This window comes from Natrix helvetica, assembly GCF_964273705.1.
Source record: "Natrix helvetica genome assembly, chromosome: 4".
NCBI lineage: Eukaryota > Metazoa > Chordata > Lepidosauria > Squamata > Natricidae > Natrix > Natrix helvetica.
In genome coordinates, this window is record NC_138550.1 from 46,098,976 (window position 1) to 46,126,197 (window position 27,222).

The 27,222-nt window shown below is 34.9% G+C and overlaps 1 protein-coding gene across 17 annotated transcripts in view; it reads right to left on the reverse strand.

Annotated features, from left to right (window-relative positions):
- Positions 1-3,354: 3,354 nt before the first annotated feature.
- ROBO2 (roundabout guidance receptor 2) overlaps positions 3,355-27,222 on the reverse strand; it is an 893,684-nt gene continuing 869,816 nt past the window's right edge. For 16 of the 17 annotated variants that reach the window (XM_081952940.1, XM_081952931.1, XM_081952929.1 and 13 more), the window contains 6 exons: positions 26,583-26,840; positions 19,975-20,186; positions 14,736-14,891; positions 12,489-12,734; positions 9,045-9,245; positions 3,355-7,214 (listed from right to left, as the gene is read on the reverse strand). In XM_081952940.1, coding sequence (XP_081809066.1) covers positions 7,213-7,214; positions 9,045-9,245; positions 12,489-12,734; positions 14,736-14,891; positions 19,975-20,186; positions 26,583-26,840 — 1,075 coding nt within the window. In that variant the 3' untranslated portion in view covers positions 3,355-7,212. The remainder of the gene's footprint in view (positions 7,215-9,044; positions 9,246-12,488; positions 12,735-14,735; positions 14,892-19,974; positions 20,187-26,582; positions 26,841-27,222) is intronic. The other variant, XM_081952932.1, reaches the window with a different exon arrangement.

Below are 27,222 nucleotides of genomic sequence, written 5' to 3' on the forward strand. Positions count from 1 at the left end.
GACGTGATCTGAGAGAGTGTCCCTCAAATTTACTAGAAATCCATATAGTCATGTGACTAAGTTGTTAGGAGCATATTTGGACATAAGCAATAATTCCTTATTTTGGAGGAAAAGTGCAGTTAGTATAAGGCTCAGTTTTGCAGTTACATAACACGTGTGATTGGTGTTATTGGTATGTGTTTATATGAGATATTGAACTCCCTTGACTGTTTCTTCCAGATCTGCTTCCTTGCAGAGAATGGGGGAGGGGGTTTTCTCATGCAGTGGTTTTGTTTTTATAAAAACCTCAGGGTCATGTATGCTTATCATTTAGATTTGGTGAACCAGGGTTTCTGGCTTAGTACTCAGGCATTTGTCTTTTCCACTTAAAGGATGCGTCTTTAAAAAATATATAATGGTCATAGGATGTACCCCCAAAGGGATAAAGCTTTATTTTCTACTGTGTAATACAAGTCGTCACACTCTGCTCTCTTTTCAGATCATATAAATATTTTACCCATTTATTGGAAGTTGCTTAGTCCTTATCTTTAAATGAAATGGGGAAAAACAGCACTGATGGTTTCTGGAGACTAATTTTGGCTTGCATGCTATAGTTGACTCCACTAGCTAAGTAAAATGTTCTTTCACAGCTGTTTTATTCAGTAGGCAATTATTAGATAAAACATACCCTAAAATCATGTATGAATCTAGTAATAATCTCCTCCAAAACTCGAGTGTGAAATAGGAGAGTTGAAATAGAAGAGCCTACTTTGGGGAAATTGGCCTCGGATTCCATAACATTAAATCATTCTAGTAGCGTTCTTCTTATATCGTCCAGCATCACCTCATGACACTGACTTCCCTTCATACCTGAGTTGGCTTAAAGTTTTCCTTCTCTGGGCCAATTTTAAAGAAACATTTCTTTCTTCTGATGCTTTTTCGTTTGACCAAAGATGCAATTTACTGTGTTTCATTGGCCACATGGCTACTGATATGGCCAGAACTGGTAGCATCCCAGTTCCTACTGGGCACCAGAGGCTGCTGGAGAGCCACTTAAATATCTCCATTTGCTGGGTACCACTTCCTTGGCCATTTTACTTTAGGCTGCAGGAAAAGCCACTTGACTTTTGCAAATGCACTACTCTGTATAGTCGTAACTGAGAGAGAGATCTTGGAGTCCTAGTGGACTTAAATATAAGGCAATAGTGTGCCGTAGTTGCTAAAAAAAGCTGACACAGTCCTAGGCTGCATTAACAGAGGAATAAAATCAAGAACACATGAAGTGTTAGTACCACTTTATAACACCTCAGTAAGACCACACTTGGAATATTGTATTCAGCTTTGGTCACTACGATAGGAAAAAAAAAGATGTTGAGACTCTAGGAAGAGTGAAGAGAAGAGCAACAAAGGTGACTGGAGTATAAAACATACAAAGAATGGTTGCAAGAATTGGGTATGTCTAATTTAATAAAAAGAACTAGGGTTGATATGATAGTGGTACTCCAATAGCTAAGGGGCTGCCAAAAAAAAAAAAAAAAAAAGGACAGGGTCAACCTATTTTCCAAATCACCTGAAGACAGGACAAGAAGCAATGGATGGAAACTAATCAGGAGAGAAGCAGTCTAGAACTAAGGAGAAATGTCCTGATAGCTAGAACAATTAACCAGTGGAATGACTTGCCTCCAGAAATTGTGGAAGTTTTTAAAGAGAGATTGGACAACCATTTGTCTGAAATGGTACAAGGTTTCCTGCTTGAGCAAAGGATTGGACTAGAAAACCTCCAAGGTCCCTTCCAATTCTGTTATTCTGTTCTGTGTAATGACTAACCAGTCATTATTGATGTACTTGTCAAATCTTCAGAGAGTTTTTAGTAAAGTTACAATTAGCCCTGTTTCAAAAGTGTGCTAGTCCTGCGCTTCATAGAAGTTCAACTTAAAGTGGATAAATTAGTTAAGATGACCAATTATGGGTTGCTAGCTCACCACTGGATTACAGGTTTAAAAAAACCTGTTTTTATTATATTACTCCCTATAATAATTTGCACATGAACGCTAGGAATGCCTTCACCAGGCAAGGCTGCTTGAACTACCTTATACTTATATTTTTATTTATTTAGTAGATTTATTTATCAAATTTAGATACAGCCCATCTCACTTTCAAAATGACTCTTTATTCTAAAATATAAAAAGTATATAAAAATACAATACATTGATAAAAAGAGAAAGGTAAAAACAAGAGTAAGTTAAAGGAAAGGGGAGGGGCTTCAAAGCACTAATCATCTCAAAGGTTGCATACTACTCTGTAAGACCCATGAGAATTGGGAGAGACGGGTCTTCAAAGTCTTTCAAAAGGCCAGGAGAATGGGGATCTGCCTCACATCTGGAAAAGGAATACTCCAGAGGCCAGGGACAGTGGCAGAGAAAGCTCTCTTCCTGTACCCTGACAGCTAAATTCATTAACTGATGGGATCCGTAGTCAGTTTTCATGGCAGTCTTCATAGTCTGTCTGTCTGTCACCATCACATGGTTCACTTAGTAACCATGCCACGTACCAATTTTACCAGAAACAACTGCAGTTTCTATATAATTAGAACCTGTTGTTTTTGATGGAGGTACTCAATATATGTTAAAGAATAGCATTATTCCTTTCCTCCTGCTCCCAAACCAATCGTTCTCAATTGTGCTGGTAAAGTTTATTTGTAATATGGAGAATATAGGGTACGTACTCCCACAAAACTGCAACCATGGATAGACAGAATCAGTACGAAGAGCCAATTTTCCCTGCTCTGTCTGTACCTACTTAGAACAAATCTAAACCAGCAATTTATAGGAACTTCTGAAAGTTAATGAAGCCAACTAGTTATAATATCCATTTCCCTTAAAATGCCTTGGGTAAATGAGTTACAGAAGAGATAAAAGGGAGAATTTGAGTCCTTCACATTATCTTATTTTGTCACCCCTTTCCCATTCTGTGATATTGGTGCTTTCACAGTGTGTGATTCTAATTAATGCATAATAGAAGGTATACGTGAATAATTATTATACTAAAACAGAAGAGCGCAGGCATCTCATATGAATAAGAATTCATTCAAGGTTTCTAGCTTATTCACACTGCCTTTTTACACTTTTTTTTCCTTTGTTGAAGTTTCTCCCCCCCTATTTTCCATTTTTTCCTCAGATGTATTTTTTTCCTTCCTTCCTCCAAATCAATTAAGAATATAAAATGTGTGTGTGTGAGTGAGAAGAGGGATATATATATATATATATGGAAAAATACAACAGAACATCTTAGGAATAAAATTGCAATGTTATGTTCATGTAATCATATATTGAGAGTGTTAAATAAAATTTCTTTAATTTCTTTTGAAATGTGGAAGTTTATTTTCCCCAGTAGATATACAATACACACTTAACATTACGATTAACCAACTTTATGCCTATTAAACTTTGCTTCACTAACACATGAAACACATTAAGAGGTCATCTTCTTTGTGTGTATGTGACTGAAAAAAACGGTTGTAACTGAATCATTTTATATAAAAAAATTAGAAAACAGTTTTAAGAGCTGCCACCACATTCCTTTTCTTTAGACACATTATGAATAAGAAATATTTTCAATTATAAAAAAGTTTCCTTCAATTATAAAAAAGAAAAAAGGCAAATCACACATTTTAAAAAATAGGTTCTGTGATTATTTGAAGTACACTACATAATGAGAAATAGGGAGAGAAAGAAGATATAAAATAATAGCATCTGTTAAACATTAAATCTTTTAAAGCATCCTAAGAATAATGTAAAGAAAATTCTATAATAGTGAAGAATAGACTGATATTATAGCACTATATATTGTTAACTGATTGTTTTTACTGATACAAAATTGGAACTAAAAAAATCAAGACATTTAATTAAGAGTGTGGGATGGCTACTTTTGTTCACATTGTATTGTGAAAAAAAATTGGCCAATAAGGTGTTCCACCAAAGCTCAACACATGTTTTTAAAACCAATTAAAATACTTAGGAAGATCATACTATATAAAACTCAAGGTATAAACAGTGAGCTATCAAATATTGTTATATTCCTTTAAATTTATGTTGCATCTTGAAAACTTGTGATATATCACATTATCTTGAATAGATTTCTGAAGACTCTATCATTTACATATTGCACATAGGATAAGCCATTAAGTCTGATTTTTTTACAGTACTTGGAAATGTATGATTGAAGCCACTTTTGTAGCTTACTCAATTTAGCAAGAGGAATATGTTTGAGCATATTCAGTACTGTTAGCATGCTACCTAATAAGATTGGCATGAAAGTGCATGATAATAGCCATGGAATTAGTAACTTCAAACAGGACAGAAAGAATAAATACTAGTGTTAATACCATGGATCTAAGTATCGAAATGGCTACAATTCTACTGTAATATGTAAATGAAATTTAAATCCAATCCATGATAATTTAAATGTGAATGTTGGACATTTATTTAAATTCTGATTTATATTTTCTTTTGGAATAGGATTTCAAATGTATAGTGCCAGAACTGTCTAAAATACACACTTGTCTTGTAAACAGTTATGCACCAATGTGCATACTGAATTTCTACAAATCGGATTTTCCTGTAATTTCAATACATACCTACTTTTTTCTAGATGTTAGTTGCAGTCACTCTGTGGATTAAAAAAAGTTACACAAGTTTTCAGTTATAAAACTGCACGTTGCAACAAGAATAAAGGCAAATGCATTCTGATTGTAACTTGAAGCCTGTTTAAGTCATAGAAATCTCTCAAGTTGAGGTTAAGGGGAAAAAACCTTGTTGGCAATGTGACTTTCTCACAAGAAAACTCATGAGATTTGGTGCCTAAGTACTTACATATAGGGGTTTACAGATAATATTGGCAAAGACTACTTGACATTTGAATACATGGGTTATGTCAAATCTTGTAAAAGACTTTTGGTAGTTACATGTTTTTGTGCAATGGACTTGCGTCCCATATCCTAGCTATTAGTACATCAGTACATCACAATTCCAGTATTTCACAGTAAGAAAGGAATGTGTAAGAATTAAGGTGATATATGATACGAATTCAATATCCTTTGTCACTTTTAAATGATTGGTGCTGTGAAATCTTTAATTGAAAAGTCCTTGCCTACAGGTACATAAAAATTGCTCCAAACCAGACATAGCTGTATCACGATTTTTGGTAGGCTATGAGTAGAATGAGTTATTTTCTTCTTCAAAGCAGCTTTTTGTATCATCACTATATGAAACTATATGAAGATTTTTTCTATCCATTCTACTTATACTAGCATATATGTATATATTCAATTTTAATATACAGAATTCAGGATAGAAAAATGTTTTTTTATATTTATGAATGTTCTATGTCTGGCCAATATTTCAATTATTGAGCATTTTACATAATTTCCATGCCTTCTGAATCAATGCATCTTTCTTTGTTTATGGTTTGCCAATACTCTGAACTAAATTAAAATAAAAAGAAATAATAATTGCAATATTGATTTACCATTTATACTAAAAATATTTTAGTTTATCACATTCTTCAAGTAATGTAATGAAAACAAATGCATATTTCTTTGCTTAATCAAGAAGTGTTTTGTTTAACAATAATATAATAATCAAGGCAAAGTATAAACAATAGGAACTAACTGCATATAAGAATGTTTGTAATAATGATATGAATGAATAAGGTAAGCTTTTTGATGTAAACTTCAAATAAAATATTTAATGCATTGGAATACATGTATAATATTTCTAACAAAGATGTGAAAAACTGGCAAGTAGCTGGAGAAAGTCATGAAAATTAATGATGACAGGATGCTTTTGTTAATGTCCACTTACAGCAAGTTTGGTTTATTTAAAAAGTGTATAAACATGCATTGTTTTTGTAAGAAGAGGTTTGAAATTTAGTCATCAAAAATAGGTCAAAGATGTCTTCTTTTCTTTGATGAAACCAGTTTCTTGTAATGTAGTGAATTGGTAAAAAGAAACACCTTGATTTAAAACTGAGCATGAATATGCCATATCTTTCTTTTCAATTACTGTAACCCAAGATTTAAATACAAATGAATTGGGTTTCAATGTCTTACAGCTTCAGATAATAATAGAGCAAAACTATGTGTTAGTTGCATAAGAAAAATTAGATCATGGATTTCAAGTGACATAGCTCTACATCTTCATCTTTACTGCACACATTGAAAAGATGAATACTGTAGATTTTTGGAAGCAGCTTGGATATCTCAATGATAATTGCATCTTTAAGTCTTGCTAAGTATTCCTCTACCTTCATATGGTTCATACTGGATCTCTAACTTCAGATGGAAGAGCAAATCAACTATAATACTCTTTTCTAAAATAAAAAGTAGTATAAAAACAGCTTTAGTTAAACATCTTAACTTCCTTCCTTTGTAGTGAGTGTAACTGTACTGAATAAATGAAAAATTGATACTAAGAAGATAGGAGGCTTTCATGTTCTAATCTGATCTTGAAACTGATACTTCCATCATTTGACCTTTTTCTTTAAATGATAAAAGCAACATTGCTTGCTATTTCAGATGGTATTCCATTCCTGATGTCCCAATCAATGCTTGCTAACATCAGTTTTGCCAGTCATCTTCCTAATTCTACACCCAAATGGAAAACCACCTAACATAATTCATTACATCCAGCATTATCCAACATAGCTTACAGTACATAGACTCCTTTCACATTCAATCTTCTTCTTCTTCTTCATGACACGAGGCATAAAAGTTTTGTGCTTATCACCAACAAAAATTGCAGTGCAAACTTCAAACATAAAATGTTACACAATTAAAAGTTATTATATGGCACCACAGCCTATTAATTCACATATAGTACAACAGACCAAGAAGGACAGACAATAATATAAACATAGCTAAATGAAGGTGAGTTTGCATAGCAATGCAAGAAAAAGAAATTATGTACAAGGGAAATTTATTTCATCCTGCAGGGTGATTTTTTTCCTGGTATATATGCTTAATAAGAAAGAGTTAAAAGTGAAAGGTGTAAAAGAAGAACATGATTGAATATCTGCGGGATATGTGTGGCTGTGTTTCTTTACATTGCATTTACAGTTCCTTTAATAGTAAGTACATAAATAAAGAAAATGTTCATTGCACTGTTTAGTGTCATCACTTCCATGAGTTGAAACTTGATGGCCTTGAAAGCAGCTGGAGACATTTCTTTTCAACTACTCTGTTAAACAAAAAAACAAGAACAAGATAATGTTTTAAGACACTTCAAAGATTTATGCATTTGTTTTATGATTTAAGCATATATTGATCCAAAATATAGGTTAAAATAACATTTTAAACTTAGTGCATGCGAATTAAAAAATACAATACAATATTTTGATACTTGAAATTAATATTGGGAGCAGTAATTGTAATTTAATAAGAGTAAAAACTTTGGACAATCTGACACCTCTGCATATTTCTTAATATTTCAAATTTCTGGGAAAAGGAGGCATGGAAGTAGAGCAAAACTATTATTAAAATAGATTTATAACTGAGGAAAATAAATTGACCCAATATGTTCTATAATTGAATAATTATGACCCAATTGTAACTGAAATTTACATGTAATATGCATCTGAGCTATATTACCACATTTCAAGTGTTATTTTATACAGTTCAAACTTGTTCTTCATGAGAGAGAATGTATCCTATAAGAGAGCAACTGTGATCCTATCCCCAAAATACTACGGTTCTTATATGTAGGACTGAAATAGACATTTTTTTACATTGTCATTCATAATTTTCAAAAAGTTCATTCAGTTGAATCATCTACGGACAAAATAAAGTACCTCTTATTATTATCAGCATTTTGTGTTTTTTCTTTCAGGGTGTATACATTTTCTCTACACATAAATTAGGAAAATGCAATTATGTCTAGACTGTTCTCTATTGCACAAAACTATAAGTGCATTTCCCATTTGCACATTTGAAAGCTTTTTCTTCATTGTTACTAAGAATATTGTAATATTATCAAAAGTTCACATTTTGGTTTATGCCCACAGCTTTTAGGTTTATTAATTTATATAGACTATATAAATATTCTATTTTTATAAAAATAAGGGAGAGAGCAAATTAAAGGGAACAAATTCCTCCCATATCTTTTGATTTTTGTTTGTGTGTGTGTAACCCTTTACCATGGAATATAAATTACATGCTGTAAGGAGTAGTTTTCTACTGTTAGTTAAAAGTTTACTGTTCAGAAATATTAAATACTTAGAGAAAATGATTAAAGTGTTTTCTTCTTCCTTCCTAGATGACCATCTTCTCTGTCATGCATATTATATATTTAAAATGTACATATGTAAGAAAACTAGGAAAATAATTACTTTTTATATTAATATTAAATTATATTACATTTATATTAAACATAGCAAAACTATATGGAATTAAAAATGATTTAGAAGAAAGAACATAAGTGTATCAATTAAGCTATCAGTATATTTTTGTGTGTTTTATTTTATTTTCAATAATTTTTACTAATGAAAAAAGGCCTGGAAGATTGAATCTAAGAATCTAAACAATTATGTTATATAGAGGGAGCTTCTTGTACTAAAAGTCACAACAGTAGTGGAAGCTGTTATTTTCCTTGGTTATCTGTTATAAATTTATAGAAAGTTAACTTGTATTGTCTGCTTGTATTTTTGCCTTTTCATTTTTCCTACATACTGGTTTGTTTCTTGCTTATATAACAACAAGGATATAATATAGTTTTATGAAACATTGTGCCCTACAAACCCAAGAAAACTAAACAAGAACATTCACTGACCGAGAAATATGGCACATTACTATTTATAGTAACATTCAGATAGAAAATAATGTCTATAAATTAAATTCATAATATTGTGATTTATATTATTAAACATGTAAAGCATGTTACATCATATTATAGATTGATATGTTGCTATCGATAGTTTTCCCATGACTATCCACTAACACAGAAGAGTAAATGTTTTCCTTCTATTCTAAACTTTTAAACATTTTTATTTGCTTGATTGCAAAATAATCTTACATAATTCATCAGAAAACTGTCCTTGACTGTTTAATCCAATATATCCTACATCAATGAGGTCGCTCATGTTGCGCTGATGACCTCCTTTCATGACATCTACTTTTTTGGGTCCAGTTGATCCTTTAGAAGATGCTGTACCTGAAGAGCTGTGACCACCTGGGGATGGGAAGCTAGGCTTGCTATATGGCACCAATGTCTCTTCTGAAAACACAATGAGAAGAATTTGGATATAGTGTGATTCACACATACAAATTTTGAAATTGGCTTGTGTATTAGGAATCAATAGACTCACCTATGCATATGAAATCTTACATTCAGTTTCAAAAAAATGAGTAACTACTAAGTTTTGGGAATTGGAAATGTATATATATTTCATTCAAAACAGCTAAATGCACAAATGAATTTAATAGACTTGCCTGATACTTTAAAATAACTAAATCTGTGGAAGGAGAAAAATATGCATCCCTTTTGCTAAAATAAGCCTGTTTAGTGTATTAGTTAAGGCACTGGCCTAGAAATATGGGGGCCATAAGTTCAAGACTTGCTTAGGTTCAAAGCCAGCTGGGTGACCTTGGACTATTTGCTCTCCAGCAGATATAGCCCTCTTCTGAAAAAAATCTTGCCAAGGAAATATCAAGGATTAGTTCAGGCAGTAATTAGGAGTTACATTTGGCTCAAAGGAACACAGTAATATATTCATTCTAAAATTAAACTGCTCATAATGAAAACAAAACATGATGCCTTAAATAAATAGAAAAAAATGCACAATTTGCAGAGATAATAGTTGATTACTGAGTAACTATTGTTGCTCAGTGTACAAAAATACTTTTCTTCACGGCTAGAATTATGATAAATTTTCAATTAAAATAAAGAACTGTACAATCAGCATATTTAATTACTTACTTGGTATTATTTCCAAAGATATTTAATACTTGGGTAATTATTTGATTGACATATACAATAACCAAAATGTTACCAATAAACATTTCCTGTGCTTTAATATTGAGCACTGTTACAAGATCACAGTCAATATTTCTTAGCATAGGTCAGCGATGGCGAATCTTTTTTGGCTCACATGCCACAAGTGGGGGGAGCGCAGGGGGCTCATGTGCAGGCGTGCCGCACCCATAATGCAACGAGCAACCCCCCAGTGCGCATGCACGCACAACGGGCAACCCCCCCATTTTTACATGCTTTTTTCCCTCCCCCAGGCTCCAGAGGCTTTATAGGAGCCTGGGGAGGGCGAAAAGAGCCTCCCCCGCCCCCCGGAGTCCCTCCGGAGGCTTCAGGGACTGTCAGGAGGCTTCCCTGAAGCCTTCAGAACGCTTAAAACCACCTTCCAGGTTGCTCGGAGGGTGGTTTTAAGCGCTCCGAAGGCGTCAGGGAAGCCTCCGGATGGCTCTTTTCGCCCTCCCCAGGCTCCTATAAAGCCTCTGGAGCCTGGGGAGGGCGAAAAATGGCTTTTTAAAAGGTGAACTCAGCTGGCCAGCGCGCACATGCACGCTGGCCAGCTAACAGGGCAGCGCCTTGCGTGCCCTGACAAATGGCTCCGCGTGCCATTTGTGGCACGCATGCCATAGGTTCGCCATCACTGGCATAGGTTTATAGAATCTGTTACAATTTAAAAATAAAACCCCAGGCTTCTGGTGAGGAAAAGTGAACCAATGTCCAACATTTTTCTTTGCTTTGCAGAGTGCAGGAAACATTACAGCCTAAAAAGTTGCTGCATGTTAGATCTAGATTCCTGAAATTCTCTTTGGAACATGTTGTGATTAACCATTTGTATTTTGGAGACCTGTTTTTATGAGTAGATGTCAGGAACTGATGTTTTTGCAGCCAATTGCAGTCAACTGGGGCCCATGGGTTCCACTGTGCTCTGAGCCATAAATGCAGTCTTTCCTGGTCTTAAGGTTCGACCAATGCCATATTTTTAATTACTTCAGACTCTTATTTTATTTTATTGTTCCTTTAAGATTTAAAAATCTTTGGAACAGCAAATTTACCAGTCACTTTGTGAATCTTTAATCTATTTAAAAAGAAAGAAAATCAATTGTTTTCGGCTTTATAAGATCTTTATTTTGTGTGTGCGCGTGTATGTAGTGAGGGTTATAGTTTAAAAGAAATATTTGCTTCTTGGGTTTAAGAAATGCATGACTTTTTGATTCTATACTGGAATCAAAAGCAGATATTAATGAGAAATTAACCAAAGACAGAAGCAACCTGGAATTAAGGAGAAACTTCCTAACACTGAGGACAATTAACCAGTGGAACAGCTTGCCTTCAAGAATCGTTGGTACTCTTTCACTGTAGGTTTTTAAGAAGAGACTAGACAGTCACTTATCTAAAACAGTATAGGTTCTCTGCTTGACCAGGACTTTATCCATGGATTTGGATAAAGATGACAAAATTTCCAAGAAAAGAAATAAAAATAAAAACTGCTAGAGAAAAGTTCCCTAAGGATGGGCTCCAGCATTATCTTGAATGAATATTATTACTTTTATATCATTCTTATTTTTTGTAATATTTGTTAATTTGGATTACAGTTTGATTACTAAGGGTATTTTGATTAAATGGAAAGGAGTACTATATAATTATGTTCTTGGGTTTTCTTTCAGTTTTTTACTAGGCCGCTGCTGTTTAATAAGGAATGTTGAAGATGTAGAGATGAATTTACAGAAAATAGAATGAGTTGTAGGATGAAGATGCATTTGGTTGTATTTAAGAGACAATGATAAGTTGTTAATGATGAATATACTTGCCAGGGATGAAGGTGGAAATTTCTTTTTCTTACTACTTCTTTCTTGGTAGTTGATTCTTTTTCTAAACTTAAATATTTCTGTTTCTTTTGCAATCTATTTTTGCGTTAGGTTCTTATATTAGATTTATATATTTAATATACTTAGTAACATTATTGGGGAAAACATATCACCTAGAAGTAAAATTCCACTAAGATTAATACACTTAAATTCTAGTGATTCCAGTAGAAAACAAACAAGATGGTGGTAAAGCAATATTTAAATATTTAGTTCATAGTTCATAATTCAAAGGTCTTCTGAATTATCTGAATTATATATGAATCAATGTTTGTTAATGAAGCTGAGGATATTTAGTGCACTAAGCATGGAAAAATTCTAGATCAGTGGCTTAAAAAGCACAACTAATATATGCTTTAAATATAATTGTTCAGATAATAAATAAATGCTTCAGGTACATAGAATAACAGCTTATTAATTCCTAAAAGAAAGCATGCAACCAGAATGTTAGTGGTTAGGTGCATTCAATACTTCACCATTGCAAGAACAAATAACAATGGATGTCAAATGCCAATTGACATCTTTTGTTGCTATGTAAGCCTTGACCTTCACCATTTGTAAGCAAATTAATAGTACATTATAACAGGTTTAGGGAATTGCCTAAGCTGCTCTGAGATGTACAATTACACACCTGATCCAAAGGCTTGCTTTTGCTGGCCTTGAAGTTCTGTGGAGGTTAGCCAATCCTGGGTTTGCCGTTGCCACTCTAGTGATGTTCTAGCTTGCCGATCCAAAGAACTCTTTGTTTCATCTATGTTGGTTGTATGCTGTCGCTCTAAAGAGCTTCCTTTTCTTTCTGTTGAACCCCCACGTTGGCCAGTACCTATCTGTTGCCTTATCCCCTGACCAGGAGGTGGGTCTGGTGGTGGTGGAAGATCTAAAAAAATGTAAATAGTTTTATAAAATTCACTGAAATATTTTAAACTATATAACAAAAAATGAAGGGCTTTATTAATATTGTCTATTAAAATTATTTAGCTTTATATATTTTACTGCTTTTAGTCAGGTGATGTATTTTATCAGAAAAACAATTTTAGTTGGCCAAGATAATCTATATTTCTTATTACACATTTGCAAAACCTATAAAAGCACCTAGTTAGTGTTAGCTGACAAAACTAAGCAAACTGGATGTTTGCTTCTGATGTCTAAGAAATCTCAGGACGGCAGAATAATCTCTCTCCCGCAGAAAGAACCCCCCCCCACACAAAAAATTAGTAGAGGACCATCCCTAATGGTTGCCAAACTATCTACACACTCAGGAGGACCCAATATCCCAGAGAAGCCTTTTCTTTTTTAAAACAAAAACAAATAAACTTGTAAAATGGAACTTTTATAGTAATGTTTTCAGTTAAGGCAATCTCTGTGGTCAGTGTAAGTATCTGGACATTCTTTGAAAAATAATTCTCCCCTTTCGGCTTCCCTTCGGTCTCTCTTTATTCTATTCAACACATCAACCAAGCAATAAATGGAGCTGTGGGAGGTTAAATTAGAATTCTCACTTCATGAACTTCTTTAAGTTAATTTTTTAAAAATTTAGAATGCAGCCTTTAGTAATAGCAATAGTACTTAGACTTATATATCACTTCATAGTGCTTTACAGCCCTCTCTAAGTGGCTTACAGAGTCGGCATATTATCCCCAACAACAATCTGGCTTCACATTTTACTGACTTTGGAAGGATGGAAGGCTGAGTTAACCTTGAATCAAATTGCCTAACAACTAGCAGTAGGTAGTCAGCAGAAGTAGCTTGCAGTACTGCATTCTAACCACTATACCACCATGGCTTTTAGCCCTTGAAACAACCATTGTAACCCTTTTCTCATGAAGAACATTTCCATTATATATCCTGTCTACTAAAAATAGTTTATATATTATTAAGAAAAGTATGCACTAATCACACACAATCTGTTAAAACATCTTAATTAACGTATATAATGACAAAAATGATAATGAGCATGTGTTAGAAATGCTGGTTAGTCTACAAAGGAGCTTGACTTTCAGCAACCAGTTCTTTTCTGATGTAATGTTGGACAAAGCCAGAATTATACCTATTTGCTCGAAGATATAGCCTCTACCATTATATGGATCAAGACAAATAAAAACTGTTGAAACTTTTTTCTTTATAGATATGAATGATATGATAATGAAAAATGGATATAAAAGCAATCATATTAAGTTTAGTCAATAATTTAATATTGAAAGGATTAGGCTAATTTGTTGAGATGCAGAGAAGTGTATCTGTGTATGTGAGGCTTTGCAAGTTTTAGCTGCACCCAAGGTTTATAAAGCAACGTTGTAGAGTGCTGGTAATTATGCACCAAATACCTCTTAGATTTCTTACAAAAGCATGCAAGCCTTAATGTAAAATACGTATAATAAGTGGCCAAAGTCTCTTTCATATACATATACAATTATAGTACATGGTTTTTTTAAAAAAGGCAAGTGCCTTTCAAAAACCTGAGAATATGATATAATCTCTAAACGTATAGAATTAAAGAGGATATTGAGCTTTCATTGACCAAGTAAGCTTTATAGGGGCAGATCTGAAACACAGAGAACACATTGACTGTATTTGTGTGATAGAAAGAACCAATATAAAAGAAACCGTTGACTTAAAACTTAGCTTTGCAATGTCCTTAAGTTTTAAACGTATACATGAATAAATAACAGTTCTACCTAAAGCTTGAATATTGTTCCAAAGTTTGCAAGAGAACAATTTTTACATACCAAGCCCAACCTTAATTTGTTATTTTCTGATATTGAACAAAGATGAAAACATACAATTAGATGACTAATTGTATTTTCATAAACATTTATAACAAAAACAATGGATTTATTTTTCACATGCCACTGAAATAGTTTTAAACCAGGGAACTTACCATCTACCATGCCTTCTCTACGATGAGGCAAGGATGGCTGTTTTTTGGTAGGGTTAGGCCTAGGCCTTTGACTCTGATTCTGGATTATGCTAGTATTGCTATCAGTAGAAAATGGGCTGGTTGGGCGAAGTTTCTGAGAAGCGGAATGTGGTTTCCCTAAAATAAAAAAGACAAACATTCTTAAAATATTTTTATGTACCATATTATTTTATAGGAAGAACTACCAGAAAGGTAACAAGGCAGCATTTCATTTTCTGAGAAACTTTCAAACTTTTGCACCGCATCAAGCTAACGGCGTAATGAACCATAAGTATTAGTCATGCCAATAGCATGCTTGCCTACAATGCTCAAATTATTCAAAGGTATAAATAGCAGAGAACAAGCAAGATTATTTGGAAGAAAACAGCATCATTCCAGTAGAACAGAAAAGAAATAATAGAAGAAGTGGACGTACAAAAGGTCAACCTCTGATTTATAAAATGGTTTGGAAAAACCAACTGACATATATCTGGGTTGATTATAAAAAGCTATTTGATTTATTACCACCTAGTTGGATCATCAAAAGTTTGGAAACAACTGACATCAGTAAAAACTTTAAAATGTTGATAGAAAAAATAATGAAGCAGTCAAAGATAATTCATTACTGGAAATGAAAAATATGGATTTGTCAACATTAGGAGAGGCATTTTTCAGGGCGACTCATTATCGTTTCTTATCATTGCAATTATCCCATTTTCAGTGATTTTGAAGAAAAAAATTGGCTATCAAAGAACAAATGCTCATAAAATTTCACATTTCCTTTATGTGGATGATCTGAAGCTTTATGGAAAATCAGTAATTGAAATCTAGTCATTGACAAATACCATAAGAATTTTTAGCACAGATATAGCAATGGGAAATAGAAAACTGCTAAAGACAAAAATGAATTGTGGGAACAACATCAAAGCCATCAATACCTGGATCATACTTGTAATATGATATATTGTTGGAATTATTAACCGGACATAAACTGATCTGGACAGTTTAGACCCCAAAACAGGAAAACTGATTATTATTCATTATGCATTATGTCTCTGTTGTAATATTGATAATTATAGGCAGGCACACAATGGGGAATAAACATTGGCAGCAATGCATTTTGCTAGCAGCCATGAACATGCTATGCAAACAGTCTGGTGTATTCCTCATTGTGTGCCTGCTTATTCCTTTGTAATCCCTTCCTCTCCAATCACTCTGAACTGCAAGGCTGTGGAGCAAAACAACAGATCATGCACAGGACAAAGCATCCTGACTGTAATGGTGATCAGCCAATGGTTTCAATCTTTTTTTTAGCACCCTCATAATGTCAAATGGTTGCTGAACAGTAAGTCAGTAAATGAGAACTTACTATATTAAATATGATCCAGGCTCCCCCTTTTCAATTTTGCAATCTCATGGGACTTGGGAATCATATATATTTAGTGCCTGTTCCTGTGGTATGAAATTTTCTTTCCTGGTATATGATAAAGACCAACTTTGTTTCTCTACAAAAACTGTTAAGCTCTCTTCCATCCCTCCCCAGTTCTCCATTCAAGTCCAACTGAGTGGGACCCCTTGGCTCTTTTATTCTATGTTTTTAATCCTAGGTTAACCACCCAAAGTTGTCATTTGTAGGTTGGGTGGCCATATAAATCATTTAAATAAATAAAAAAATATTCAATAAACTTAGCAATGCAATATTTGTGTTACTGATAGCTCATTTTTGTGTCCCTGACAAGTAACTGTGATATCATAATTGCTTCCATTAAATTATTAGAATCATAATATTGAAATGTTTAGATAAATAATACAATTTAATTGTTATTTTGTACATTTATTTTCTATAAAGTTCTATGTAATTGGTAGAAATAAGATGCTCATTGCTCATAACTGTGCTCCAAAACAAGGGACCTAAATGATATTTTTAAAATCTCATTAAAAAATGAAGCGGTAATTAACAGATCATATTATAAAACTGAATTATACTCAAGCCTAATGGATGTAGGAATACAGATTCATCTGCAAGGGGGAATTTAGCATTAACTAGTATTTAAATGAATTGATGACTGATAAATTAATTTTAGTGCTTAAAACTGTAATGGAAGCACAGGAAGATGCCATTTTATCCTATTATTTTACTGCTCTGCAACATTTGAACAACTACTTAATGTTCTAAGTGCATGCTAACAGCTTGAATAAATCTGAGAAGTTTTTGTGACTTTCAGCAATAAGAAAAAATAAAGTATGATACAGATGGAGAAGACTGAAATTCCAAAAAGAAATACATTAGGTTAACTGGTTTCAATTTATTTTTCATTACAAATGAAAAATCTCATGTTTATGAAATTCATGATGTTTTCATCCATAATAACTGAGAGACCCATACATTTTTGATTCACTTGGTTTCATAAAAGAATTCTGGAAAGAAGTACCTAAATATGCATTTACCACTCATATAGATATTTTAATTTAGAAACGTTGTTCCACATGTCGGGCTAAGTAGGCACCAACAATATTGTTGGCCTACAATTTAGGGTTAGGGTTAGCATATATAATGTTCTTTGTTCTAAAGCCTAAACCTTACATTATAAATATGAAGATAAATTACATACACAAGATGGTGATAGAATTAAGAAGCAGTCATTAAAAAAACCTGATGTTTTGGTATATGGTCTATTGTTAACTTGGGGTATATGGAGAAATATGCCAGGGGTTCTAAGAAAATTGAGGCAAAGCACTTAGCATATAGGTACAGTAAGAAATCACTCTTTCAAATAAAGGCCTTGGATTGGATATAAAGTAGATTTAATTTTGAAATCTTCATGCGTAAATAGTTTGGAAAGCAGTGTGATTGTAAACCAGTGGTGGGTTTCAATTTTTTTTTTACTACTGGTGTGGGCGTGGCTTATTTTGTGCCTTGACAGTCATGTGACTGGGTGGGCGTGGCTTGGTGGCCATGTGACTGGGTAGGCATGGCTTGGCGGTCATGTGACTGGGTGTGCGTGGCCAGTTTAGCCATCCATTTTGCCAATTTAGCAGTCCATTAAACAACACACAGCAGCCCCTTTTTATTCTTTTTAATACTGCATGAAGTTTTTGCTCTAGGTTTTTTTTTACTGGGGGGAGAGGTTGGCAATGCCTGGGGATTTCTGGGAATTTATCATCTGTGTTAAAGGCACAGATGATATAAAGTCTCCTGCTGAAGCAGGGGGTAGATGACCTCTGAGGTCCCTTCCAGCCCTAGACTGCTGTGCCGTTTCAAAGCATCCTCTGAAGCTGTGTCTAGTGCCAGGTTTGTGGTTCTTCTTTCCTCTTTTTCTCTCCCTTCCTCCCTCTATCCATCCATGCATCTTTATCTCATTCACTTTCCCTTCCCTTCCCTCATTCTCTCTTCCCTCCCTCCCTCCTCCCCTCCCTCCCTTTCTCCCTGGCTCCCTCCCTTCATGTGAAGAATCCCAAAAGGTCTTTGGTATGAGGAAGGAAAGCCAGACATTTTGAAACTGAGAACATGCCCATTGATCATCTGGCATTTTTAGAGCTCCACTACTGATTAGCTCAGCCTGAGCCTAAGGATAGCAGCTAGCAGAGGTCTTCAAACTTGGCAACTTTAAGACTTAGGGACTTCAACTCCCAGAATTCTCCAGCAAGCAGAGCTGAATTCTGGGAGTTGAAATCCACAAATCTTAAAGTTGCCAAGTTTGCAGACTTCTGCTCCATGCACTCTGGGATCGCCAAATGGTAAGATTTTCTTTTTCCTGTTTTTGCTCCCAGTGGGGCTGCAGGGAGGCTAGCTAAGTATCCCCACACTCTATTTTGGGCCCAGCAGGCCTGCCTGAAGCCTGCTGGGAGCCAAATTGGGCTCTTGGGGATCCTGGAAGGGGCGGGGGAAGGTAAGGTTGTGAGCCGGATGGGGATGGGGGGGGGAGTGCAGCAAGCATGGTGGGAGGGGCTAGCGAGACTTACTGTAGGCAGGAGAAGGAGGCAGCTTAGTTGGGGCACAGGGCAGGCACCACGTGGCAGCTTAGCAGGGGTGGGTTTCAGCCAGTACAGACCGATATAGGCATAGAGGTTGGTGAAATTTAGCGTACCTTCCCGTACTTGTTCTTCTGACCTCCCCTGCTCGCTCCCCCTGCCCACCCAGTCGCTGCTCGCTCACCCGCCCACCCAGTTGCCGCTTGCTCGCTGCCCCCACCCACCCGGCCACTTGCCGCTCGCTCTCCCCGCCTGACTGCAGCAGGCTTGCCACTCCCACTCACTTCCTTTGCCGGAGCGGAGGATTGGGAGAAGCCCACATGGTGTGCACTCCCTTCTCTTTGACAACCACCTCGTTTCCAATGAAGGGGGTGGGGAAACCATTCAGAGGGAGGAAATCACATGGATTCCCTACCCCCTTCATGGGAAACAAGATGACTGTCAAAAAGAAGAGAGCAGTGTGCGCCATGTGGGCTTGTCCAACAGCCGAATCCTTGCCTCCTGTTCCTTCTTCGGCTCAAGAAAAAGAAAGTGTGTGTGCGAGAGACAAAAGAAAGAAAGAGGGAGAGAGAGAGACAAAAGGAAGGAAGGAAAGAAAGAAAGAAAGAAAAAGAAAGAGAACTTATGACCACAATTGAGCCCAAAATTTTGTTTGCTAAGCACAAGAGTTGTTAAGTGAGTTTCACCACATTTTCCAAGTTGGCCATGCCCACCAAGCCATGCCCACCCAGTCACATGACCCCCAAGCCACTCCTACAAAACAGGCCACACCTACAGAATAGGTTCTAAAAAAAATTGAAACCCACCATTGCAGCTTAGGCAGGGAAGCCACCAGGGAGGTGAGGAGTGACTGAATGGGGTGGGTCGGCGGGACAGGACTAGGTCACTGCCGGTTCCAGCGACCCACACCAAGCTACTACCTATTCGGCTGAACCGGTAGGAACCCACCTCTGTTGCAAACATTAAATAACTTAAATACATCAAAGTAACTTTAATCATGTATGTGGACTATGCATGCTTGGGCTTCCGAAGGCAAAAATGGCTGCTCTAGGTCTGAACCCTTCTAAGGTTGTGAAATTCATATATAAATTGAGTGTTGTCCATTTCTACCATAGTAATTTTATTATCGACTCAGATTGAGTTACCTTGGGTTATTTTTGCTTATTTTTGATTTTGTAACTTGCAGTTTGTTATTTATAACATTTTTTTCTGTATTCACAAATAGGGCTTATCAGTGTTCTTTTCCTACCTGTCAAAGAGCTGTCAAGATTGTCCATGCTGCAGCCTGAAGTATGCTCTAGGTCTCGTAATGGCCTTGTGATTTCTACAGCCTCTTCTTCAATATCATCCTCATCTTCATCCTCTGGAATGTCTGCTTCAAAATCTGATATTAATGTTCCAGAGACATATCCTAATGGGGGAGCTGGGGTCTGGGGTGGCTGAATATTGATTTGATTGTGCCTAGAACAAAGAGGAAAATACATGTATTAAGCACTGTACTTCCCAATTTATTTAAAAAGCTGAGACCATTATCTAGCCAAACTTTAATCTTTTATATTGCCATTTATGGCCATTTGTGTAATTTATGCATGTTCCTTAGCATTGACTGCAATCATTTGGAAATATATTTTAATGGTAATACAGAATGAGTCTATATTTAAGGAGAAAAATGACACAGGATTTGTTGGCACTCTAAAACTTATTTTTTTCTTGCATGCCTATTTCCTAATTTTACAGCCAATTATCATCATTGTAATACAATGTATACTAATTTGAATGTAGTACGTCCAAGAGAATAAAAATAATGGTTTTATTCAAACCATTAATGCTCTGGATAAATCACTGTTAAAGTAAACAGTAAATCTCTTAAATACATGTTTGATGCACTTGTGGGGGTATAAAAGTCAAGATACATATATAAGGATTCCGCCCCCGCCCCCCCGTTACTATTAGAGCTCAAAAGATAGCTAAGACAAAACGTTTACATAATAGCATTCTTAGTTATGTTTATATAGATATCATGATAAAGCTGTATTTGATGGCTATTTCTGAAAATGATGCAGTCATTTTTAACTCAATAATAATGTAACAGAGCCTTTTAATTTATTTAATATTAATTTTACCTTGGTAAAATTATGGATATATAATTTGTGTGATATTTATTTTTTATCGAATTTCTAATCACTCTTTCAGTTTACATTAATATTCAGGTTGCATTTCCAAAGGTGTATTAATATGTAATAAAATTAAAAGCAGAAGCAACATTAAGATAAAATATTAAAATAATTAATAATTGAAAGTTGCATGGGCTATTGTCTTACAGAACATAAGAAAGGCAATCAATAGTTTCAAGACCACAGTAAAAAGTCAATTCTAACATATTTTGAGTCAGAACTGGAGAGCCTAATTTAATCTTCTGAGACAAAGATCAACCAAATATTTACCAGTCCCCAATAAGAATAGTAAAACTCATCAATTCCTGAAAATTGTTTTAAGGGATTTTTTTCTTCATCTAGTTATTGGCTTATGAAAACCTTGTGTGTGCTAGTCAACCTATCTGAAATGATATAAAGTCTCCTGCTTGGGCAGGGGATTGGACTAAAAGACCTCCAAAATCCCTTCCAGCTCTATTCTGTTTGATTGATTGGTCTTCCAATACATCAAATGACTCATAATGGTTGCAATACAAATTTGTGAGGAAGTATCATAAAAAAGGGCAGTGCAAAAAAGAAATTTTGCACAAGGAATGAGTGGATGAAGAGATATATGTTCTACAGGTACCTATAAACCGAAGATCCTTAATTCTAATCTTGGTTTGTTGACACAAAGCCAACTGGGTGACTGTGGGCTGGACACTTTCTGTTAGCTTTAGGAAGAAGGCAATGGCACTTCTGAAATCTTGCTAAGAAAACTGCAGGAAGTTGTTCTGGTAGTCACCAGAAGACATCACTGACTTGAAGATGCACACATACATACACTGTACTGGAAATCAAGAGAACAGTCTGTTGTCTGTTTATGAACAATTGCTAGACATCAGAGCATATGCACTACTGGAATGGATATTTTTAAAATAATTTCTCAGGTTTCTAACAGAGAAGGAGGTCTGGTAATTCCAAGTTCTTTAAGAGTTCATATTTCAGGACAAAATCTTGACCCTAACTCAGTTAATAATAAGCAGTAATGTTTGGAATAGAAATAAAACAAAATCAAGCACCCAGATCTTCCAGTTAAAGATGTAGTTCTGGCACTAACCCATGCATCCTTCCTTAGAAATATGAAGCTCTTTTGATAAAATTGTGTGGATATCTATTTTGTTGGCAGATTTGTATAGATGTTCTGTTTCCTTTTTCTGCTGTTCAGGGTTGCTGCAAAAAGTGCCTGACCACTCAACCCAATATAGCAAAACCAACAAAAGCTATAAAAAGAATAACACTGTCACACATAAGAACATATCAGCAACTACCAACACAGTATACAACCACATGGAATCAGCATAGCATACAAGCCAACTAAAGTCCTTCAAAACATCCTAAGTAAACAAAACAAAAACAACAACCCAGCAGTCTCAGAGGAAAAAACAGGAGTCATCTATAACATAGAGTGTAATGACTACAATTGCCACCATGTAGAACAAAAAGGCAGAAGATTGGCAGAACAAACATGATGAAAACTCTTTAATTTGACAACATATGGACAGATTTAACCACAGGTTCAACTAGGAAACTATGACCATCTTAGACCAAGCCAAGTCCAAAAGCACTAGGAAATTTCTGGAGACTTGCTACACTGACAAATTAGCCATCAATAGGCACATAGACATAAACAATATCTACGTACATACAAAAGAAACAATCTACAAGTCAAAAAGGGAACAAAAAGCTGCTATGCTCTGTAAAGGAGCAGGTTGCAGTGACATTCTATTTTCAGTTGTTGGCTGCATCCCAGTTTTCTTCCAGGTATTGTTGAGTTCAGAATAATGTGTAGTTGATTTCTCTCTAATTGTGGCACCAGCTTTTTCTTCATTGTTCTGAAGCATTGTTTCTCATTTAGTGGGGATTAAGGGCTTCTGTCCATCTATAATTCACGCAAACATTTCTTATATCTCCTCTCATTAAATCTATTGTTGTAGTAGCAATTCCAGATTATTTTGTCTATGCATGGTTTGTTCCAGTAATGCACTTATCATCAAAGTGCTGTGGTTCCCCAAAATCTTATGCAAACCTTGTTAATTGGGGCAATGTCGGAGCTGCCACAATACTCCTTGTTTGTGTCACTCTCATATTTGAGATGTTGTTGTCCAAGGACTCTACTGGTAAGATAGGTACCAGGATTTGAACCTTGGTTTCCCCATCAAAAGTAACAACTGCACTATCCGGCCCCAATGTCACGTAACATAATGTATTGTAACATAACAACATAACATACCAATATCTCATCTGATAATAAATATCAGAAGTTGTGCCCCCCACTCTTTTCAATCCTTTCTGCACCTCCTCTCCATGTACTCCTATGGAGGTATTTCTGTTTCCTTTCACTTGGGAAATAACAGGAAATTCTTCTGAGAATGGATAAGAATGGATGTCATGCATTTAAGATAACTACTTGAAGAATCAATTTCAGGGAATTAATTGCAGATGGATAATGAGGTTTAATTACTCCCTCCATTTTAAAGCATGTGAGAGAAATCTGTATATATTGTAAGATTAGTGCCAGACAGCAGGACAGCTGGGTTTGGAGGCAACTTGCCAGCACATAATGTAATATTTCAAACAGTTGCATGTAAAGGTTACTGTACTGTGATAAAACATACCAGTGCACCTAGGAACATTTTATTTTAATTCTATAACATGTCAATTTGATAATATAGGAAAAAGGTTCAGTATTTCAGCTTCTAAAACTCTAGAGGAAGGCTGTATGAGAGTATTCTAGTTAAAACAAATTCTTAGGAAATGCTAGAATGTTGTCAATCCATTATAGCGAGCTCTACATATCTTTAATTTCAGTGACCACTCTCATGTTTACTATACCTTCTGATTTGTACTTAAGCAATATTTTTAAAAATCTAAATTTAAACTGATTCTTAAATTGCTACTAAGTATCTCTCTATCAACTTTATGTGAAACACTGAAACACAAACACATTTAATTAAGGGAAGGGAAGGGAAGGAAATATCCCTGCAATTGTCCAAGCTTGTTTTCCTGACAGTCCTTTTTGCAGGACCATAATTACATGAGACCCAGAGAATCTCTATTTTAAGAAAGGGTCTGCCAAGAAATGAAAGGATTTTAGCATTTATCACTGCTTCTCCGAGGTCATAGAAGCAGTATAGAAACTAATTGATTGACCCCTTAACCCATGCTTTTCATATAGTCTCTATGGATGCACCAATTCTTCCAAATTCCAGAGGCTTTCAGATGATAAGGAACAAGAGAGTCATCTTGTTCTTGCAGGATAAGCTATATATTCACAGGGTTTTTTAAGCATTTATAAATACTTCTAGCCACCATAGAACTAACTATAGTATCTGGGTATATGAACTAGATTGTTTTTTTAAAAAACCCTAAGTGCTTGCATTTGGCGCTGGTAATATAAGGAGAATATAGAAAAGGACAAATTGGTAGCAAATGAAACAGTATAAAGCTCCACATAGTAACTCTACCCCTATATTTGAAGTAAAAAATGCAATGTATTTTAAAAACATTTCTTTCTATAGTCACCATTCCCACTGATTCAGGGTGGCTACACAAAAAGTGCAAAGACTAATATTATTTCTGCTTGAAAAAGCCTTGTACTTTAAGAGAAGTCTGTTCCTTTTTGAAGGACAGAGACAATTCTGCCACATGAAAATATTAATTGAAAGGAAATTCCATTATATTTTCCCTCCCATTCTAATCCAGTCATCCATTCTATCTTGTGCATAGCATTTTCTTTATGAATACTGCATGAGAGAATGTCCCATCACTGGGTTACAGTACTTCAATAGAGTACTGTAACCCTTCCAGCAATTCTCTGTTGAAGTATTGTAAAGATAGAACCAGTGAGTAAAACTTGAGCTATTATAGGAGAATTGCCACCTTTTCGCCAGAAAAAGTAAAATGACCATTTATATTAATATAATTATTATTGTACTAATTAATATTGTAATGATGTATATTTTAGTTGTGAATTGATAAAACTGTAGGTTGCAATTGAGAATTTAAACAAAACTATTTGAATGGCTTTTTTTTAACCTAAGTTACAGGTCTAGAATGACTAAATGAAAAGATTTAAGTTTTATTCACTTGAAAATCATAATCACTAGATGAGATGACTACTTGCAAAAGGATGCATAGGGATCACAACTTCTTTGTAGTAATTCATGTTCAAATTCCTGGATTTTGTAGTTTGGAAACCAAAGCATTCATGATCAGTTTGTTGGCTGAAACTAATAAGACAAACTACATAGGTGTTAGCTTTCAAATATAGTTACTACTACCTATAAGCTGAAAAGTAAAATCCTAGAAAAACTTCAGTCTGACATTATAGAATGTTTTAAAACTTGGGGCAACTGTATGGTACATCTTGTAATTCAGGCCACTTATATATTATATACCAGGATCATACACTCAGCTTGTCATGATCATTCAGGTCAACTTTGAACTGGATGCAACCAGGTATAACTTCTACAATTAACTGGAAAAAAATACCTCGGATGCATATATTTTAAAACTTTCAATCTAGGATAATACTATCTCATACAGATTTTCAAGAGGCCCACGAATTTTCCTTAATCATTCCTACAGATAGAGTTATAGTTTGTACCTGATATAATGTAGCTTTGGAATGGAATACGTAAACTAGCAATTGAAGCATAAAAGCAAAATTAAAGAACTACTTCGTTAATCACTATTTACTTATCTGTAAACTTTTTCCCACAATTCACTAGTCCTTATATAAGATATATATATATATATATATATATATATATATATATATATATATATATATATATATATATATATATGTGTGTGTGTGTGTGTGTGTGTGTGTGTGTGTGTGTGTGTGTGTGTGTGTGTGTGTTTTTGTGTTACAACCCCTGGTATGCCCAAATATGGGAGGGAGCTCACTCCTCCCTCTTTCTGTCCTTCGGCTCATCACAGAAAACCATGCAGGCAGAAACCCATATTTTTATTTTTAATGTTGTCTTTTTATATTTGTGTTGTATTTGTGCTGATAAATAAATAAAGGGAGACTAGTATGGATCCATTTCAAGCTGTTTAGCTCTCATCAGCTAGCCATACCCTTACTGGGATTTGAACCTGGGCTGTATTACGTATTAGGCAGATGTGTTAGCCACTATATATATATGTTGTATTTGTGCTGATAAAATATATATGTGTGTGTTTGTGTAACACAAACACACACATATATACAGTAGATATGTATATATGCATATGTATGTGTGTATATATATATATGTGTGTGTGTGTGTGTGTGTAAGTGTATATATATATATATATATATCTCATACACACACACATACAGTACAGTATATATGTGTGTGTGTGTATATGTGTGTACATATAAAGTACATATACAGTACATATATATATGTGTGTGTGTGTATGTACAGTATACACACACAGACACACACACAAATATATATAATTCAAGAAACTTATATTTATTAGTTAGTAGTTTGAGTGATAAAGCCATTTATGTCATGATTCTGTCAAGAGGAAATAATCTGTATCTATCCATTATATAATTAATCCAACAAATTCTTTATTTATTATATAATTATATCTATCTGCTGAAGCTAGGACCTATCAGTTTTTTAACCATATGCAGGTGAATTTTGATGATGGTCATATTTACCATGCTTGCTTTGCTATATCAAATTGATATGCCCTGGTCAGCTCATCAAGATGGGCTTGAAGCATAGGTTGCATTTCTTCTCTGGGAGAAGGAGTTAATGTTGCAGTGGACTGTTGTCCAAAAGAAATTGCAGGGGAAGAAGCCACTCCTCGGATAGGAGGTGTAGGAACTCTGTCATCTTCTTCAAGTTCATCCTCCATTCCCTGATGCAAATAAGTCTGGACTGGTAAAGGTGGGCACCAATCATCACTGTTGTACCTACAAAATAAATAATTTTGGTTCACATTTGAGTCTTAAAGTTTTAACAATTATGTAATAAAAATGGTAGATATCCATCATTGTTGCTAAGGGCACTCTGACTTAAAACTCTGCTCAACAATGAAATTCACAGGGTGACTTTCTAAATTTTCAGACTACAACACCGGTCTGTTATGAGGCTAACACTGGAAGTGTCACATAGGGGGAATAAATGTATACTTCATTGAATTCCTGCATGAAAAAGGTAAGATATAAACCTATTAAAATAAATAAGCTAAAGGGTATTGACTAAGTGAAGTATTAGCATACAGTTGTAGAATTAGAATAAACATGTCACTTGTTTATTTCAGTAAAACTAAGATTATATCTTTCCTCCCTTTTC